Source organism: Seriola dumerili, unplaced genomic scaffold (genome assembly GCF_002260705.1).
Source record: "Seriola dumerili isolate Sdu_G_001 unplaced genomic scaffold, Sdu_1.0 BDQW01000731.1, whole genome shotgun sequence".
Taxonomy (NCBI): domain Eukaryota; kingdom Metazoa; phylum Chordata; class Actinopteri; order Carangiformes; family Carangidae; genus Seriola; species Seriola dumerili.
The window spans coordinates 145,279-163,845 of record NW_019174986.1 but is presented as its reverse complement, the minus strand read 5'-3'; the positions used below and the strand labels follow the sequence as shown (position 1 = coordinate 163,845).

The following is an 18,567-nucleotide window of genomic DNA, read 5'->3' as shown; positions in this document are numbered from 1 at the left end:
TTGAAATTTTTGGAGCAGTGGAGGGAACTGTGGAAAAAACGAAACAGATTTCATGTCCGTGTCTCTGATATTAATGTGTTTGAACAAGATAAAAAATGTCACCTTTGGGGCGTCGAGTGGCGCTGTGGGTTGAGCAGGCGCCCCATATGTAAAGGCTACAGTCCTCGCTGCAGTCGGCCCCGGATCGAATCCCGCATCGGACGGCCCTTTACTGCATGTCTCCCCCCCTCTCTCTGCCTCCCCATTTCCTGTCTCTCTGTACTGTGCTATCCAATAAAGACATAAAAAGCCCAAAAAAATATACTTTAAAAAAAAACCCTCACCTTTCAGGACTTTGGCTCTGAACCAGTCAACAACCACAAATATTTCACTTCACACAGTGATAGAAAATCTGCTGCTGCTGCTGTCTGAACAGATGATCATGTGGTTTGTTGTTTCTCAGAGACCCGTGGGTACGTGGCGGACGGGACAGAGTCTGTCCAGCTGCCCTGCAAGACCAAAGTTCACCTGCCTGAAGACGTCAAGGTGGAGTGGTGGAACAAATACTGCAGCAGGCCAGTCCACGTGTATGAGAACGGTTCTGACCAGCCAGAAGAGCAGAACTGGTTTTACAGAGGCCGAACACAGATGAAGGAAGACCTGCTGAGAACCGGAGACCTCAGTCTGACCCTGAAATGCCTCACAGACAGAGACACAGGAAGATACACCTGTAGAGTCTACAGCAGGGAGGGATTCTCTTTCACATGGAATACACTGATTCTCAAGGTCAAAGGTCAGTGTTGTTTGTTTGTCTCTGGTTCTTTGTCTCTGGTTATTTGTCTCTAGTTGTTTGTCTCTGGTTGTTTGTTTGTAGTTGTTTGTTTGTCTCTGGTTGTTTGTCTCTAGTTGTTTGTTTGTTGCTCTGTGTTTTTTGTTGTCTAGTTTGTTTGTTTTTGTCTCTAGTTGTTTGTTTGTCTCTGGTTATTTTGTCTCTAGTTGTTTTATTTTGTCTCTGGTTGTTTGTCTCTGGTTGTTGTTTATCACTAGTTGTTTGTCTTTGGTTGTTTGTCCTTCTGGTTGTTTGTTTGTTTTCTCTGGTTGTTTGTCTCTAGTTGTTTGTTGTCTCTGGTTGTTTGTCTTTGGTTGTTTGTCTGTAGTTGTTTGTTTGTCTCTGGTTGTTTGTCTCTAGTTGTTTGTTTGTCTTTGGTTGTTTGTCTCTGGTTGTTTGTTTGTCTCTGGTTGTTTGTCTTTGGTTGTTTGTCTCTGGTTGTTTGTTTGTCTCTGGTTGATTGTCTCTAGTTGTTTGTCTTTGGTTGTTTGTCTCTAGTTGTTTGTTTGTCTAGTTGTTTGTTTGTCTCTAGTTGTTTGTTTGTCTCTGGTTGTTTGTCTCTAGTTGTTTGTTTGTCTCTGGTTGTTTGTCTTTGGTTGTTTGTCTCTAGTTGTTTGTTTGTCTCTGGTTGTTTGTCTCTAGTTGTTTGTCAAAGATGAAACAGTCGACATCAGGAACAGAAGCAGCTCCACTGATCCAACTCCTCTAATGGCTGATCAGTCAGTTTGATTGGTCTGTTGAAAAAAATCTTTTATTTTGATAGGATTTGACTTTGGACCAGAGAGAAAATGGAGGTGAAGCAGCTGATGGACGATGGATGAAGACAGGAGGACGCTCTGTCAACTTCTTCTTCACTCTGAGTCCTACTGACTCTCTGCAGACTCACTGTTAATCAGTATTGATCAGTGTGATATAACATGTTGATCAGCTTTGTGATTTGGACTCAAACATGTAGTTTTTTGAAGACTGTTATTGTGACAGTCACATCTGCTTTCTATCTTTGAGCGGTGACAGAGGTCTCACTCTGGAGGAAACTCTCAGCACTTTGAATCTCAAACTCCAAACATTCAGTCGATTGATCAGTTTCTGCTGCTCAGCGTTTATTTGTACTGGAGAAAGACGTCAGTCCTTCTGGACATTTAACTGGTGACTCAGAAGAAGAAGAAGTCAGTCCTCAACAAACGAACCACGTCTCCTTCATCGCTGATGAAGACCAGACATCCAGAGACATGTCTACAGGAAGCAAAGTGTCTTCAGTTTCTCTGCAGGGATGAGGAGGATTTTCCTCTGGACTATGGACTACCTCGCCGGACATCCTCAGCATGTGCGCCTTCAGTCAGACATGGTGGTGAGCAGTGCTGGAGCTCCACAGGGGACGGTCTTGTCCCCTCCTGTCTTCAGCCTGTGCACCTCAGACTTCAAGTTCAACATGGAGATCCTCCACCTACAGAAGTGGACTGTGGATGGGTTAGGGGTTAGGGTTAGGGTTAGGGATTTCAGTCAGACGTGTCAGATTCTCAGACGAACGCAGCAGCTCACTCTGAGCAGCGCGAGGATGAAACCACAGCAGAGTAAAGTAGAAGCTGACCACAGACACACCTGTGCACCTGAGCTTGATATTTCAGTGTCTGCCTCCAGTTTCTGTTCCTGCCTCTGAACAACGAGTCATGTTTAACTCATACATGTTCCAGCTTCAGGTCACATCCTGTTTATGCACAGTCAGATACACTTACGCCTTCTTTGTGAAGTCTTCAGTTATGGCTAAAAAGTGTTTTGTGAGGTCACACTGACCTTTGACCACCAAAATGTTATAAGTTCATCCTTGAGTCCAGGTGAATGTGCTCATTGTGAAGAGGGTTACTGAAACATCGTGTCCATGTAACGTGTCTCCAGCATGTTGCATTATCACGCAATAATAATAATAATAATAATAATAATGCCGTTATATAAATATTACTGTGTCAGTAATTTCATCTTTATTTCTTCGTTGTAAAGTGTAGCTTCATATTTGTGTCATGTTATTTAATACTTTCATATTTAATGCCAGGTTACCATGGTGACAACACATCTATATAATGTTATAAAATTACTGGGGGAACAAGTCAGTCTGGGCTTGTATCTTCCAGGTGAGTGAGTGATGATGTGTAAATATTAATATATAATGTATCAATCAATGAGAGTGATCATACTGGATGGTTTTATTGAGCTGCCTCAGTCAGACTGAACCCTGTCGCTCACAAGGTCAGAGTTCAACTGAAAACTCAAGAATGAACTCATTACACTTTAGTGGTCAAAGGTCAAAGGTCAGTGTGACCTCACAAAACACTTTCTAGCCATAACTCAAGATTCACAAAAAAGGTTCATATTTAATCTGACTGTGTATAAACAGGAAGTGACCTGGAACTGGTCTGAGTGGAGGAGGAGGAGGAGATTCTAGTTTATAACACAGATTTACTGATTGATTATTTAACTGAATGACTGATTGACTGATTGATTAATTGTATTTATGATGAATACACCGTGAAAAACGGTCTGAAAAAGTCTTCTCCAGCTCACGACACTTTGATCTTCTTCTTCTCTAAAACACAAGCTCCGAGGTGAAACATTAGTTTAGATGCTTGAAGATAACTGAGATATATATTTAGGGGCATACTGTATATTGATTGCTTTTACAGTAATAATTATATTATATTATATTATATTATATTATATTATATTTTATTATTATTAAAGTCTGCTCAGAATAAACATACAGTCCTGGTTTCCCTCATGCTGATTTGTGTTTGTTCTGTTTCATCTCTGTCGACATAGACAGATTGAGACTGACAGACAGACTGAGACTGACAGACTGAGACAGACTGACTGAGACTGACAGACTGAGACAGACTGAGACTGACTGAGACTGACAGACTGAGACAGACTGACTGAGACAGAAGAGGAAACAGACAGACTGAGACAGACTGAGACTGACTGACTGAGACAGACAGACTTAGACTGACAGACTGAGACAGACAGACTGAGACTGACAAACTGAGACTGACTAACTGAGACAGACTGACAGACTGAGCTCACAGATACAGAGGAGTGAAGGAGGTTTCCTCCTCAGGGAGTCTGGACCAGTTCAGGTGGTTCAGGGATCTGCTCAGGATCCTCATGGGAAACTTCCTCCAGGCAAGTCCCACTGGGAAGAGTTCCAGAACCTGATGGAGGGACTACATATCCCATCAGGCCTGGGAACGCCTCAGGATCCCAGAGGAGGAGCTGGAGACCATCACTGGACAGAGGGAGGTCTGGAACCTGCTGGGTCTCCTGCACCAAGACCTGAACCCAGAGAAGAGGAAGAGGATGGATCAAGAGACTCTGGCTGAGACAGGTGCAGATCATCTGCCCTCCATTTTGAATCATGTGACCATGTTTCCACAGCTCCACCACAGCAGTGAGAGAGTCCGAACACACTTCTGCTTTTCACTCGTTCACTGTGAGTCTTCATCCTGTTTCCTCCTCCTTCCTCATCCTCACTGTTTCTAAGAGAGACAGAGACAGAGGACTCAACTGAAACCAGCTCCAGGACTCAGACCAGGACTCAGTGTGTCCATAGTCCCAGATTCTGATCCTGTTTCCAGGTTTCTGACACTGCCTCATAAAAAATTACAGAAACCAGATGAAAAGTAGTGAATAGAAATATTTATTTGAATAAATCATGTAGTTTGGAACATTTTAATCAGGAGTAAAAATATAAAGCTGTCAGTTTATTAGGAACAGCAGCTCAGACTGAGTCCTGTGATGTGGAGTTTAACCAGGTGTTGAATCACCTGTGTGACCACTGTCGGCTGTCTGTGTGACACAACACTCACTGCAGCGCATCTCACGCTAAACGCTTTTATTGTGAAGGTTCTACCTGTACAGAAGACTTCCTGTAGAAATCGAAAGTTAACTTGTGTTCATGCGTCAGTCACGGTCGGTTCCGGAAGAAGGAGCGGATTTACCGGGACTTTGGTCGGTGTGGTTTCAGAGAAGAAGAAGATGTCTGCGGTGTTTGTGATCCTCCTGTGCGGTAAGAAAACCTCCACCCACCTCCTTTAAAAACACGAGCGGGACTCGGGAGGCAGGTGAACAGTTAAAGAGCAGGTGACCAGGTGAGCAGGTGAACAGGTAAAGAGCAGGTGAACAGATAAAGAGCAGGTGAACAGGCGAGCAGGTGAACAGGTAAAGAGCAGGTGAACAGATAAAGAGCAGGTGAACAGGCGAGCAGGTGAACAGGTGAAGAGCAGGTGAACAGATAAAGAGCAGGTGAACAGGTGAGGAGCAGGTGAACAGGTGAAGAGCAGGTGAGCAGGTGAAGAGCAGGTGAAGAGCAGGTGAACAGGTAAAGAGCAGGTTAAGAGCAGGTGAACATGTGAGCAGGTGGAGAGCAGGTGAACAGGTAAAGAGCAGGTGAAGAGCAGGTGAGCAGGTGAAGAGCAGGTGAACATGTGAGCAGGTGGAGAGCAGGTGAACAGGTAAGGGTTGGGATCATACAGACAGGCCGGCAGAGAGCAGGTGAACCAGGAGGTACAGGAGGGACTGGGGAACAGGTGAGCGGGTGAGTGGGGGATTGGCCAGGTCAAGTGATTTCACTGGCGGGAAAAGCAAACAGGTGCCAGGGTCTGAAATGTCAGGTGAATTAGAACATAAATAAAGCAACACCTGGATAAATGAATGAATGAATGACCACTTATAATTATATATCATAAATATAATTGACACAAATGTTTGTGTCTGTTTGTGTCCTCACAGTTTCCCAGCATGCCTTGGGTGTAGAGGTGTATGAGGGGGCGGAGTCTGTCCTGCTGCCCTGTCAGGTGAATGTCTCGGTTTCTAAAGACTCCACCGTGGTGTGGAGCCGTGAAGAGCTCAAGGACTCATTTGTTCATGCATGTGACCAGAGAGGAGACAACCTCCAAGACCAGAACCAGGACTACAGAGACCGGACGTCCATGAGGACGGACGCTCTGCAGACCGGAGACCTCGGCCTCACTCTGAGAAGACCCACCATCAGGGACAGCAGCACCTACACCTGCATCATCAGAGAGTTTGGACTAGAACTGAGCCGGGAAGAAGTACAGCTGATGGTCACAGGTCAGTGATGTAGATACAGGTCAGATGTCAGTTCTGTAGATACAGGTCAGAGGTCACAGGTCATTTCTGTAGATACAGGTCAAAGGTCAGAGGTCAGAGCTATAGAAACAGGTCAGAGGTCACAGGTCAGTTCTGTAGATAAAGGTCAGAGGTCAGTTCTGTAGATACAGGTCAGAGCTATAGAAACAGGTCAGAGGTCAGAGTAGAAGTGGACTCATGTTGTTGTTTGTGTTGACTACAGAACTTCCTCCAGTCTGGCCCAAGGTTCTCCCAGGTGTCCTGATTCTCCTGATTCTCCTGGCTGCAGCTGGTGTCATGTATAAAAGGAGGAAGGACAGAGAAGGTCTGTATGTTACTGAGTCTTTGATGAGTGTGACCTCCACTTGGCGGCTGAACGACGGGTCTGAACAGTGTGAATGGAACAGGACACATGTAGAGTTCATAAACATCGTACAGTCAGACCGGAACGTACGTCTACACCACCGAGCGTCCAGCCTGAAGAAAAGCAGAAGAGTTCGACCAGTGATGGCACCTGATTGGTTTCCAGCAGGGATGACTGACAAACGCGTGTCGGGAGCAGAGACAGTTGATTTAGTGTCTCGTCCTCAGCCGATGACCTTATGTCAGCTCTTTACAGACAGACTGAAATGAACCAAACCTTTAACGTCGTCTCTGATTGGATTACGATGTAACATCCTGTTTGCTATACTTCACCTCAAATCACCCGCCACTTCAAAGAATGTAGGACAGGGGCGTAAACGTCCAACCTACGTCTGCTGCCCTCACTGTAGAGTAAATAAGTATTTTTATTTTTCCACGCCGGTGACAGTCAGAGGGGCAGCCATTTTGTTTTCAGGTCGTCCGTGGGTTTGTCTCATTCTCATGGACAAAATATCTCAGTAACACCTTGACAGAACTTAACATTTGGTAAAAACATGCAGCGGGACTCAAGGAGGAACTGATTAGATTTTGGTGGCTAAAGGTCAAAGGTCATGGTGACCTCACTTTTCAGCCGTTACTAAAGACTTCACACAAATGGTTAAAGTAGTCTGAGTCACACACACACACACACACACACAGGACAACAACTAAACGACATGTTTATTAACTACCATCTACTGACACAGGAAGATGTGCAGCAAACAAACAGGGTTGATCTGCAGATACTTTGGGCCATGGTGGGAGAGAATCTGATTGGGATATTTGCTGTCTGTTGTTTGGTTGCCAGGCAACAGGTTGTACCAGTGCCTCAGCTGTTTGGCTCTTAGAAATCTGCCAATAAAAACAAATGTCCTGAAGAAGCTGAATGTTTGATAGTTTCTGTAGCACAAAGTATGTAGCAGTAGTTAGCCACTGAAAAGTCTATGGAAGAAAAAAACATGGCCGACGAGGATAACAACACAAATAGAAGATAAGGATTTGGATCTCAACAGTTTAATAGCTCCTTAGAAATGTTCTGCTGCTGTCGTCTGAACAGCTGATGATGTTGTTTGTTGTCTCTCAGTCCAACAGGTGGAGGTGGAGTCAGGGGCGGAGTCTGTCCAGCTGTCCTGTAAGACCACAGCTCACCTGTCTGGAGACGTGAAGGTGGAGTGGAGGAAGAGTGACAAGAAGGTCCATGTGTATCAGAACGGTTCTGACAGACCTGAAGAACAGGACCAGGTTTACAGAGGCCAAACAGAGATGAAGGAAGATCCACTGAGAACTGGAGACCTCAGTCTGACCCTGAAACACCCCACAGAGAGAGAGAGAGACACCTACACCTGCACTGTCTACAAGGACGGAGACATCCTGATGAGGAAACAGGTGGAGCTCCAGATCAAAGGTCAGATGTGTCCTCTTTCCTCTGCCGCCATTTCCCCCTTCATTAGTCAATATGGCGTCCGTTCAGGGTGAGGAGTGTCAGGTTCAGGTTCTAACAGTCACTGCTGGGCCTGAGCGATTTAGGAAAATAATCTAATTGTGATTTTTTTTTAACCAATTTTGTGATTTAATGTGCAATTATTTTTTTAAAGTTTGTTCTGTATTATTCAACAAACACAAGCAATAAATCATTCTCTATTATGACTAACACAATACCAGATAGATTAAACATGACCTGTTCTTCCTGAGGCCAGGCCTGTGTCATGAGGAAATTAGATGACGCATGAATTGATATGAATGACATATTTTTATTCAACTACTTCAGTCACAGTAGTTCACTGACTGTTTTTTTAACAGCCTTGTCAACATGTAAAACTGTAAAGTCTGTCGTCATGCAGACATGGTTCTCTTCATGGAGATCCCAGCTGGCAAGCCCTTCTCAGGCTGCAATGTTTTCCCCCGTGTGGTCATCAGGGTAGACAGTTTGAAGGTAGCGAGCTTTGAGGTCCAAGTCTTCATTAATGAAATGCACCGTAAGACTCTGACAGCGCTCCGCCGTACAGCCTGACCACAGGTCAGTTGTAGTAGCGAAGAACTGTCTCTCCGGTGTATTTATCAAAGCCGTAAACACAGGCTTGGTCACCGCGCTGAGAGGCATCGTATCTGTATGAACTCTGTTATTAACTCTGAGTAATTTCCCCGTTTTGAATGACTTTCATATGGAGTTGTTTCAGACATTTCGGTCAGTGATCTTTGTCGGGTGGTGTTTGGTTTACTAGACACACTGGTGGTCGGTGTTTTAGCGATGCAACTAAAGCATGGCTTAGTGGTGTTTTTTTAAGTGCTGATACAGGTTAGTAGTGTTGCCCCGTGAGGTTGCAACAGTAGCAAGGCAGGTTCTGCACAATACCTGACGCTGTGCAGCATCTTTTTTATTAAAGCCAAAACAGTTCCACACCGACGTCCTGCTCCTCGTAGACACTAGTTTCCACAGTGGCAGGTTCTGTAATACAACAGGTCAGAGTGTAGCTCCCTCTTTTAGCCGACTGCTCTGCTCTCGCTTGCGCGTCATGTGACCAGAGTGTAATCGCAGCCTTTTTGGTTGGAAAACCACGTTTTATCATATTGCGATATTATCGCAAAAGCAATTAATCGTTCAGCCCTAGTCACTGTTTGTTGCTGTACTGGTCTGTATGAACACGCTCATGCCCTCAAAATAGCAAATGTGAGTATAGACTGAGACACAGCATTAGTTTCTAGATTAGTGTCCCCTGTTCCCTTCTGGTCTGATCTGGTTCTGTCCTTCAGGTTTCTCTACAACTTTGTAATCCTTCAATAAAGAGATTAAAAACTGCTGCTGTCTGTACAGCTCATGTTGTGCTTTGTTCTCCTCTCAGGTCAAGAGGCGGAGGTGGAGGAGGGGGAGGAGTCTGTCCAGCTGCCCTTCAAGACCACACCTCACCTGTCCCAAGACGCTGAAGTGGTGTGGAGGAACAATGACAATAAGGTCCATGTGTATCAGAACGGTTCTGACAGACCTGAAGAACAGAACCAGGTTTACAGAGGCCGAACAGAGATGAAGAAAGATCCACTGAGAACTGGAGACCTCAGTCTGACCCTGAAACACCCCACAGAGAGAGACAGGAGAATACAAATGTATGGTCTACAGCAGGGAGGGACTGTTGCTGAGAGGGAAAACACTGAGTCTCCAGGTTAAAGGTCAGTGTTGTTTGTCTCTGGTTGTTTGTCTCTAGTTGTTTGTCTCTAGTTGTTTGTCCGTGTCTCACTGTTCTTCTGTCTCCTCTACAGAGAGAACTCAGGTCGCAAATGAAACAGCTGAACATCAGGGAACAGAAGTAGCTCCACTGATCCAACTCCTCTGATGGCTGATCAATCAGTTTGATTGGTCTGTTGATCATTCTTTTATTATTAACACAATCGGACTTTGGACCAAGAGAAAATGGAGGCAAAGCAGCTGATGGACAACGGACGAAAGACAGGAGGATGCTCTGTCAACGTCTTCTTCACTCTGAGACCTGAAGACTTTTATTGTGACAGTCACATCTGCTTTCTATATTTGAGCGGTGACAGAGGTCTCACTTCACACTAAGCTAATAATAGTACTGTAATACTACTGTAAAAGTACTGTAATACTGTTTTAATATCACTGCAATAGTACTGTAATAATAAGCTTTATTTGTATAGCACCTGTCAGAAAAGAAATGAGGCACAAGGTGCTCACATGAAGAAATAAACATAAAACCATGTACTATAATTGTACTGTAATTGTTCTGTAATACTACTGTAATGGTATTGTAATATGTCTGTAATACTACTGTAATCATACTGTAATACTTACTACCTTTCATGAGTGCGCGGATGTGTATATGTTTTCACCGGCACAGACCGGTCTTTCATCGACCAATTGCTGTGGTTCTTGGTAGATGATGTCAGCCATAGTGTCCTCCATTGCTCCTCTCTCATGTGGGGTCCCACAAGGTTCAGTGCTGGGCCCTCTTTTATTTTCTTTATATCTTCTCCCACTTGGGTCCATTCTCAGGAAGCATGGCATTTTATTCCATTGTTATGCGGATGACAGCCAGATCTATGTCCCCCTTAAAAAGGCTGATTCCTTTTCACTTAAGCCGCTGCTAAATTGTTTGGATGAAGTCAAGGGCTGGATGGCTCGAAACTTTTTAAATTTCAACGAGGAAAAGTCCAAAGTGATGGTCTTTGGTGGCACTTCTGTGACCCCCCCAGTCGACCTCGGTCCCTTGGCCCAGTACGCCAAACCCTTGGTTAACGATCTGGGGGTAAAAGTGGATGCGGACTTAAAGTTTGACAGCCAGATTAAAGCTGTGGTAAAATCGAGCTTCTTCCAGTTAAGGCAGCTGGCAAAAATAAAACCCTTTCTGCATAGACAGCACTTTGAAACAGTAATCCACTCCTTTGTAACCACCCGGCTTGATTACTGTAATGCTCTTTACATGGGGGTTAGTGGGTCCTCCATTGCACATCTGCAACTAGTGCAGAATGCAGCTGCACGTCTTGTAACCGGCACAAGGAAGTTCGAGCACATTACACCGATCTTAGTTTCACTTCACTGGCTACCCGTCCATTTTAGAATTCATTTTAAAATTCTTTTATTTGCTTTTAAAGCCTTAAATGGTCTTGCCCCAGTGTACCTCTCTGAGCTTCTGCACCCCTATGCACCTAGCCAATCTCTCAGGTCAGCTGACCAGTTGCCCCTGAGGGTTCCCAAAACCAGGCTGAAACTCAGAGGGGACCGAGCATTTTCTGTTGCCGCCCCGAAACTATGGAACGAACTGCCACTGCACATTAGGCAGGCCTCTTCATTGTCCAATTTTAAATCTCTTCTTAAAACGCACCTCTTTTCTTTGGCTTTTAACACCGCTTAGGTTGTTGATTTTATGTGCAGATAATTTTAGCCATTTTGTACTGTTTTATTGTATTTTTAATGATTCTGTCTTTCACTATGTCTATTTAAATGTACAGCACTTTGGGAACCTTTGTGTTTATTTAAATTGTGCCTTATAAATAAAGTGGATTGGATTGGATTGGATAGTAAAGGAGTTGAAGTGGTAGCTCAGAGTTCTTTAGTGAAGGTCGCAGCAGCTCTGTGATTAAGATGAAACACTCTGTGGTCTGTCACATGGACCATGACCATCTATCTCTCACCATGACTGATGCTCAGTGAGGAGCCTCCGTCATGTTGCTGCCACACGGCAGGATGAGGACCTAAAGGAGGACAGGCTCATCACAAGAACAGCAGACACGTTGTTTTTGCCTCAGTTGGTTGTTTTATTATAAAAGTTGAAGTTTCTACTCTGACAGTGAACAAGGAACAGAAAAACTCCAATAAACCTCCAGTAAGAAAATAAAAAACAACATGATGATGATGGGCAGGAGGAGGGGCTGGGGCTTCCATGGTAACACACAGGGGTGATGATGGGGTATGAGGAGGGGGAGGGTGCAGGGGCAACCATGGTAACTGTGTGGGGGGGTTACTCTACTATCCTCTGGTGTTGGACAGTTTAACATCTGATGACCTCCAACACACACACAAACACACACACACACACACACACACACACACGTTACAGAAAGGCAACACACGCACACACACACACACACACACAGACACACACACACTCACTCTGTGGTCCTGTGTGTGTGTTTCAGAGCGACCTGTCTCTCTCTCTGCCTGTCTGTTTGACTACAGGTAAACGATGTCATCAATCACATGATCTAACATGATGAGGTCTGACATCATCAACCACATGACGTCCGACAGCTTTGAATCAGGTAGTTCAAGATGTCTACCAGCTCCTCTGACCTCTATGATAAAATCAATCATTAAAATTTATCAGCTGTCAGTTGATTGGTCAGTGCTGTGAGCTGGATGTTAGTCGGGCTCCACACTCAGGATGAACTGAGATAAACTGTGTTATGGTTCAGTGTCTGACCTCTGACCTTTGACTCAGTATCACACATCCGGCCTGAATCACAGGAGCTGTTACCTGCTTGTCACTGAACATCACATCTGACTCCTCATCAGTCAACCAACCTATGTTTCCATGGAGACAGAAAATGGCTGGTAGCTAGACGCCCTTAACTTCATCCTCACTTGTCTCATCTATCTCACACCTGTCCCCCCTCTTCCTCCTCTTATCTGCCTACAATCAGCTGGAGAAGGAAGTCTCAGAGGACCTACACCTGCTGTGAAGCCCCACCCCCTGTCTCCTCTGGTCAGCTGTCAAAGACCCTCCTCTTCACTCTTACCTGTTTTAAACAGTCTGACCTCTGAAACACACACACCTACCTGTCTCTCTCTCTAACACACTCTCTCTCTCTCATCCAGCTGCAGCTCGTCATCTCTACTCGTCGTCGTCCTCCTCTTCATCTTCGTCCTCTCCCTCGTCGTCCTCCTCTTCCTCTCCTCCCTGAGCTGAAGAGCCGGGGTTCCTGGCATATGTGCCGCCACCGCGGTACGCCACCATGTCCTGAGAGACAGGAGGAGACAGTTTATTCAGTGGACAGGTGTGTAGGACACGACAGAGAGAGTATCAATGAGTATCTCATCATCAGGTGTATACTGGTTTTAACTCAGGTAAACCCTCTAATAAAAGCTGATGGACTCCTTTACCACTGTAAGTCCAGTTTGTCCTTTCAGACTGAGGACACACACGACTGCAGGAAGTGATGTCATCATGTAGTTACAGAGCGCACACACAGTGAGCTGCTGGCCACCGTGCTAACAGGTAAACAGATCAGGTTGTTGCTGCTGTCAGTGTGTTTTTAAAAAACTTATTTTGAAAGTCCACTCACTCTTTGAAGTGTAACTGCTGTTTCCTGTTTAACAGCACCTGGACAGGTGACGTTACAGCAGCAAAGGGGTGAACATATTCAGCTGATGTTGGGTTAAATAAATACCTGAGACCACTGCAGAGTCATGTGACCCAGGTGTGAATGCTGATCACAGGTAAAAGCCGGATGTTAAAGGGTTAAAGGGTTAGTGGTTTTAGAGGCTCCTGTTTTCTACCTGCTGACATCAGGGACGTTTCCATACACTTCACACACTTTACAGTTTTACAAACAAAAAGCTTTAATTCTCTCTCTCTCTCTCTCTCTCTCTCTCTCTCTCTCTCTCTCTCTCTCTCTCTCTCTCGTCTCTCTCTCTCTCTCTTCTCTCTCTCTCTCTCTCTCTCTCTCTCTCTCTCTCTCACCCGGTCGTATTTCTCTCGTAGCTTCTGGGCCTTCTCTTCATACGGCTGTTTTTCAGACTGGGACAGTTTGCTCCACATCTCTCCCAGTTTCTTGGCACAGTCTCCTATAGACAGACCAGGATACTGCTGCTTCACACTGGGACGGTACTCGCTGCAGAACACGAAGAACGCAGACCTGCAGGGACACACACACAGCACAAACTTCACTCTGTCTGCTCCAGTATAACCAGTATAACCCTTTAACTTCAAACTGGACTCAAAGGTTTAACCAGCTGACAGTGTTCAGACGGGACACAGTTCAGTTCAGTGCATGAGTTGACTGACAGATGATTTAAGATCCAGACACTGGAAACAAACAAACAAGAATTAAAGCTGCTTTGTGACATTTATTTTATAACTTCTCATTAGTGCAAAGCCGGCATGTTGATTCAAACATGTTGCTGTACAGAGCTGGTGTGTAGTCTGGATTAGAGACTCAGTTTCAGCAGAGATCAGGACCCATTTCATTTTCACTTATACTCAGTTAAAGTTTAACCAGAGTCTGACTCCACGGCTCAGACGATCAATAAAACATGACCTGAGAGAACATGTGAACCAGCTGCCGCTTCATCTCACTCCGTGCTGCCCCCTGGTGGAAGAGGGGCACATGAGCCTCCAGCAGACAGTCATTGTGGTTGTCGTGGTGTGCCAGTGTGTTTGAGTCTTACGGGGGTCTTTTGGGTGCGTTGGGGTCTTTCCTCTTGCGGCCCCTCTTTCCGAAGCCCTTTGGTGGGACGTAGTCTCTCATCTCCCTGTTGTAACGCACCTTGTCGGCCTTGGCCATGTCCTCAAAACACTTCTTATCACTGGGAGACAGAGCCTGAGTTTACAACACAGAAAACAAAGAACAAACCTTTACTTTGAAAGGCAACAAACTACAGACGCAGTGTTTTATTTTGAAGTAGCAGTGCTGTAACTAGTAACTACTGAGTACTGATGTCGTAATGTAGTAACTACTACTCATGTAATAACTACAGAGTACTGATGTAATAATGTAGTAATAACTACAGAGTACTGATTTAATAATGAAGTACTACCTACTGAGTACTGATGTCATAAAGTCGTAATAATGTAGTAACAATGTAGTAATGACAGTACTGATGTACCGTAGTAATAACTACTGAGTACTGATGTAATAATGTAGTACTAACTACTGAGTACTGATGTCATAATGTAACTACTACTGATGTAATAACTACAGAGTACTGATGTCATAATGTAGTAATAACTACTGACTACTGATGTCACAATGTAACTACTACTGATGTAATAATGTAGTAACAACTACAGAGTACTGATGTAATAATGTAGTACTAACTACTGAGTACTGCTGTCATAATGTAGTAACTACTACTCATGTAATAACTACAGAGTACTAATGTAGTAATGACAGAGTACTGATGTAATAATGTAGTAATAACTACAGAGTACTGATGTCATAATGTAGTAATAATTACAAAGTACTGATGACATACTGTAGTAATAACTACTGAGTACTGATGTTATAATGTAGTAATAACCAGAGTACTGATATCATACTGTAGTAATAACTACAGAGTACTGATGTAATAATGGTAGTAAATTAATTATCCTGCTCCTCTAGAGAGTGGATGAGTATGATGATGATTAGTTATGTGAGAGGCAGATCTGAGCAGCGACTGAGAATAATCCAGGAGACGAGCAGACAGGAGCTCCAGTCTGACAGACCCTCTGCTGGCTCCAATAAGAACTGCATGATGTCAGGCTGAACTCAGACTGTTTACATATCACCACCCACCAGTCTCTATACTGTACTGAACACACACACTACTGCTGTAAATATTGGATCAGACACACACTGAACAGTTTCATCAAAGTCCAGGACAACCTCTGCACTGGGCAGACATCTTGGAAACGCCCCTAGCAAATTCAAGAGGAGAGCCATGACCCCAGTTTCCATGGTGACTGGGACATAAAACTGCATGTAAAGACTCATCAGTCAAATGTGATTACAGCTTAAAGAGTCTGATGGCCATGTTTCCAAAGGTTATACTTTTAGTGTCACCATGTTAGGTCGTTATAAAGCATACAATTGGCTTATTGGTGGAGGGGCGGGACATGTGTAATACAACTGCGTTAGGTTGTTTTATTAGGTGGTTTGTGTACGTCATCAGGCGTAAACATGGTGTGGTGATTTGGTCCCTCAAGATCTTGTGGTCCATAAGAAGTCCATCATCCAGACACCAATGATGCTGCTCAACACCTCCAGGTCACCGCTCACACCAACGCCTCGCTGGCTGTGAGGGTCTAGCCCCGCCTCCAGGTCTCAGGTGAACAACCTGACCGAAGAACGAGACTGAACGCCTGAAGCAGGTCCTGTCTCAGCCTGTCTCTAATCCCCAAGCTTCACAAGGATTCAGTTAACGCGCTGTTTTCAGACTCATTGTGATGAGGCCGTCAAGGACGTTATGATTATTATTGATTATTGATTGTCAGTTTGTCTTGACTTTGTTCAGTGAAATTTGCTCATAGTTAGCTCCTAATTTTTCAAACTAATCTGTCCACATGTTGCAGGACCAGTTTGTTCCCTCTCTCCAAGACCGATCTGGATCAGTGGACTCCTCTGTGTCTGTGGGTGGAGTCCACCATCACTGACATTCAACACTATTCTCCAGCAGCTCACATTAACTCCACCTCAGCCTCTCCTGATGTGTGTGACATGGTCTCACAACATGGTGTTCCTAATAATATGACACTGTGGACATTAGTGCTACAGATGAACCCTGAGTTCCATCGACTCAGTCTCATTAACAATTCATTACAAATATAATGACAATAAAAACAATTAAAAAAATAAAAAGTTCAAATTCAACCTGTCTGTCCATCTGTCTCTAGCTCTGTCTGCCCGTCTCCTACCTTCCATCTCTCTGAGCATTTCTTGGAGAACTCCGCGAAGTTGACCGACTGCTCAGGGTTTTTCTTTCGGTGCTCCTCTCGACACGTCTGGACGAAGAAGGCGTACGCCGACGTCTTCCCCTTCGGTTTGTTGACGTCTTTACGCATCATAATGGCGGCCTGGAGCAGAGGGAGAGAAGAAGAAAGAGGAGGTAGAGAGAGATGGGCACAGACAAAAAGAAGGGAACCAAATTCAGTTCTGATATAACTCTGAAAACTATTTTTATTTCATTGTTATTTTTTCTTTCATTTCAGTTCAACACAGAAGATGGTGTTACTGACCATAATTCACATGGTCGACATATTGATCAAACATTTACTCAAAAGATAAGACCCCTGTTTTCAATACTGATCAGTGTCATTCAGTTCTTACATTAACTGTCTGTTCATCTCAGATCTTCATGTTTTTCCAAAAGATTAAGATTCAGTTCATCATGACAGAACACAGAAAATCTGACACCACAGAGTAGATGACATTTACACTAACAAAAAGAATCAAACAATTATTTTTATTATCTATTCATTTGCTCATTATCTTCTCATGTAATTGATTAATTATTAGAAAACATCAATAGATAGCCTCCTCAGTGTCCTAACAGCCTGGGTAATGTCTTCAGGGTAGCATCACATTTGACAAAGAGAACCATCACAGCCTCGCAGTTCAGAGAGGAAACAGTGTTGGTTGGATAGTTGTGGCTCATTATGTCTGGTAACGTCTTTGAACCTGACACCATCCACTGAACATACAGATCAGAGCCCCAACACAGAAACTGGAACCATTCATCTGAGAGATATTTAACCTTTATTTGTTTTTAAAAAAAATCCAGAGTATTTTTTGTGCCCACCAGAAAAGCTTTAAATGTGTTTGGGTGGAATGACCCTTTAACTCATATGTATCATTTTGTTCATTATTAAAAATTTAACCTTGTAAAAATGTTGAAATATGCTTTATTAAAATGACTTTCAATCATTAAGGACACGAACTTTCTCCATCCTTCATTAGAAAGTTGTCCGTTAATGATCGGGGGAACATAACGGCCCATCAGCAGTCTAACTGTGCTGATTGGGAATAACAAAGAACAGAGTGGGATCCATTTTCTAAACTGGGGGGATAGGAGGCCCGCCGACCCGTGCTGGACCCTCTCCCTGTCCGGTGCAGTGCTGGGACATCCCGCCGTAGACCGGTTCCCCCCTCCGCCTGTGACTGGAAGCCTATGAGCGGCAGAGATGAAGTAAAACTAAAGCTAGCCGTGTCGTCTATGGAGATCTATGACTGCTGCAGTTAGCCTAGCCGTGCTAGCGGGCTAGCTCCGACAGAACAATGGGCCACCATTTGCTTCCCGCCCTCTGCAGAGCTAGCCGCCCCATCCCCCTCCGCTAGCAGCAAGCTAACGGGCTAGCAGGCTAATAAAAATACATTTAAACCACAGTGACGTTACAAACAACGAGACGAGGCTTTCTGTTATTTAGTGAATTTTTAAATCTTTAATTGCAACTTAGTTTTTACACCGATCAACCGCATCTGCAATGGAAATATGGAGTCAGTACAACAGCTACGCATTTTCAACGAAGGGCTCCGGTTATGCGCCGGAGAGGTCAACGTTGTATGGACGGGACAGGACTATTTCCTGGCATTCATACTCCAAAATGGGCGTTTCGTGTTTACAACAACACGTCTCCATCAGTCCCCGGAGTGCGCACACAGAAAGGCTCAGAGAGGCGAACACGGCTCACCACCGCCACATTCTGGCCGTTAAAGCGGCCATTTTATCCCTATTTTCCAGCCTCATTCACGGACCTTTTATCACAGGATCCTGCACGTCAGAAAAAACCAAACCGGCAAATCAAAGCCAGCTCATTGTCACTTACAGTTCATCAAATCTAACTCTAACCCAGCGGTCAAAAGATGGACCGCGGTACTCACTTGTCAGGAGGGCCGGCTACAGGCGGAGGCAGACTTCGAACCGGTTTTCGGGATTTGGGTCCTGGGTTCCTGTTGTTGTTTGGAGGCTGAAGCAGCGACTGGAGCCTTTGGTTCACTTTCAAACTGGGTCGAGC

The 18,567-nt window shown here is 44.5% G+C and overlaps 1 protein-coding gene across 1 annotated transcript; it reads right to left on the bottom strand.

Moving 5' to 3' along the window:
• Positions 1-11,950: 11,950 nt before the first annotated feature.
• Positions 11,951-18,567, bottom strand: LOC111236838 (high mobility group protein B2-like). Its single transcript, XM_022765708.1, has 5 exons — positions 18,434-18,567; positions 16,471-16,629; positions 14,244-14,395; positions 13,537-13,711; positions 11,951-12,813 (listed from the first exon to the last, which is right to left on the bottom strand). Exons 2-5 carry the CDS (start codon positions 16,618-16,620, stop codon positions 12,688-12,690), a joined length of 603 nt encoding a protein of 200 aa, XP_022621429.1. The 5' UTR covers positions 16,621-16,629; positions 18,434-18,567; the 3' UTR covers positions 11,951-12,687.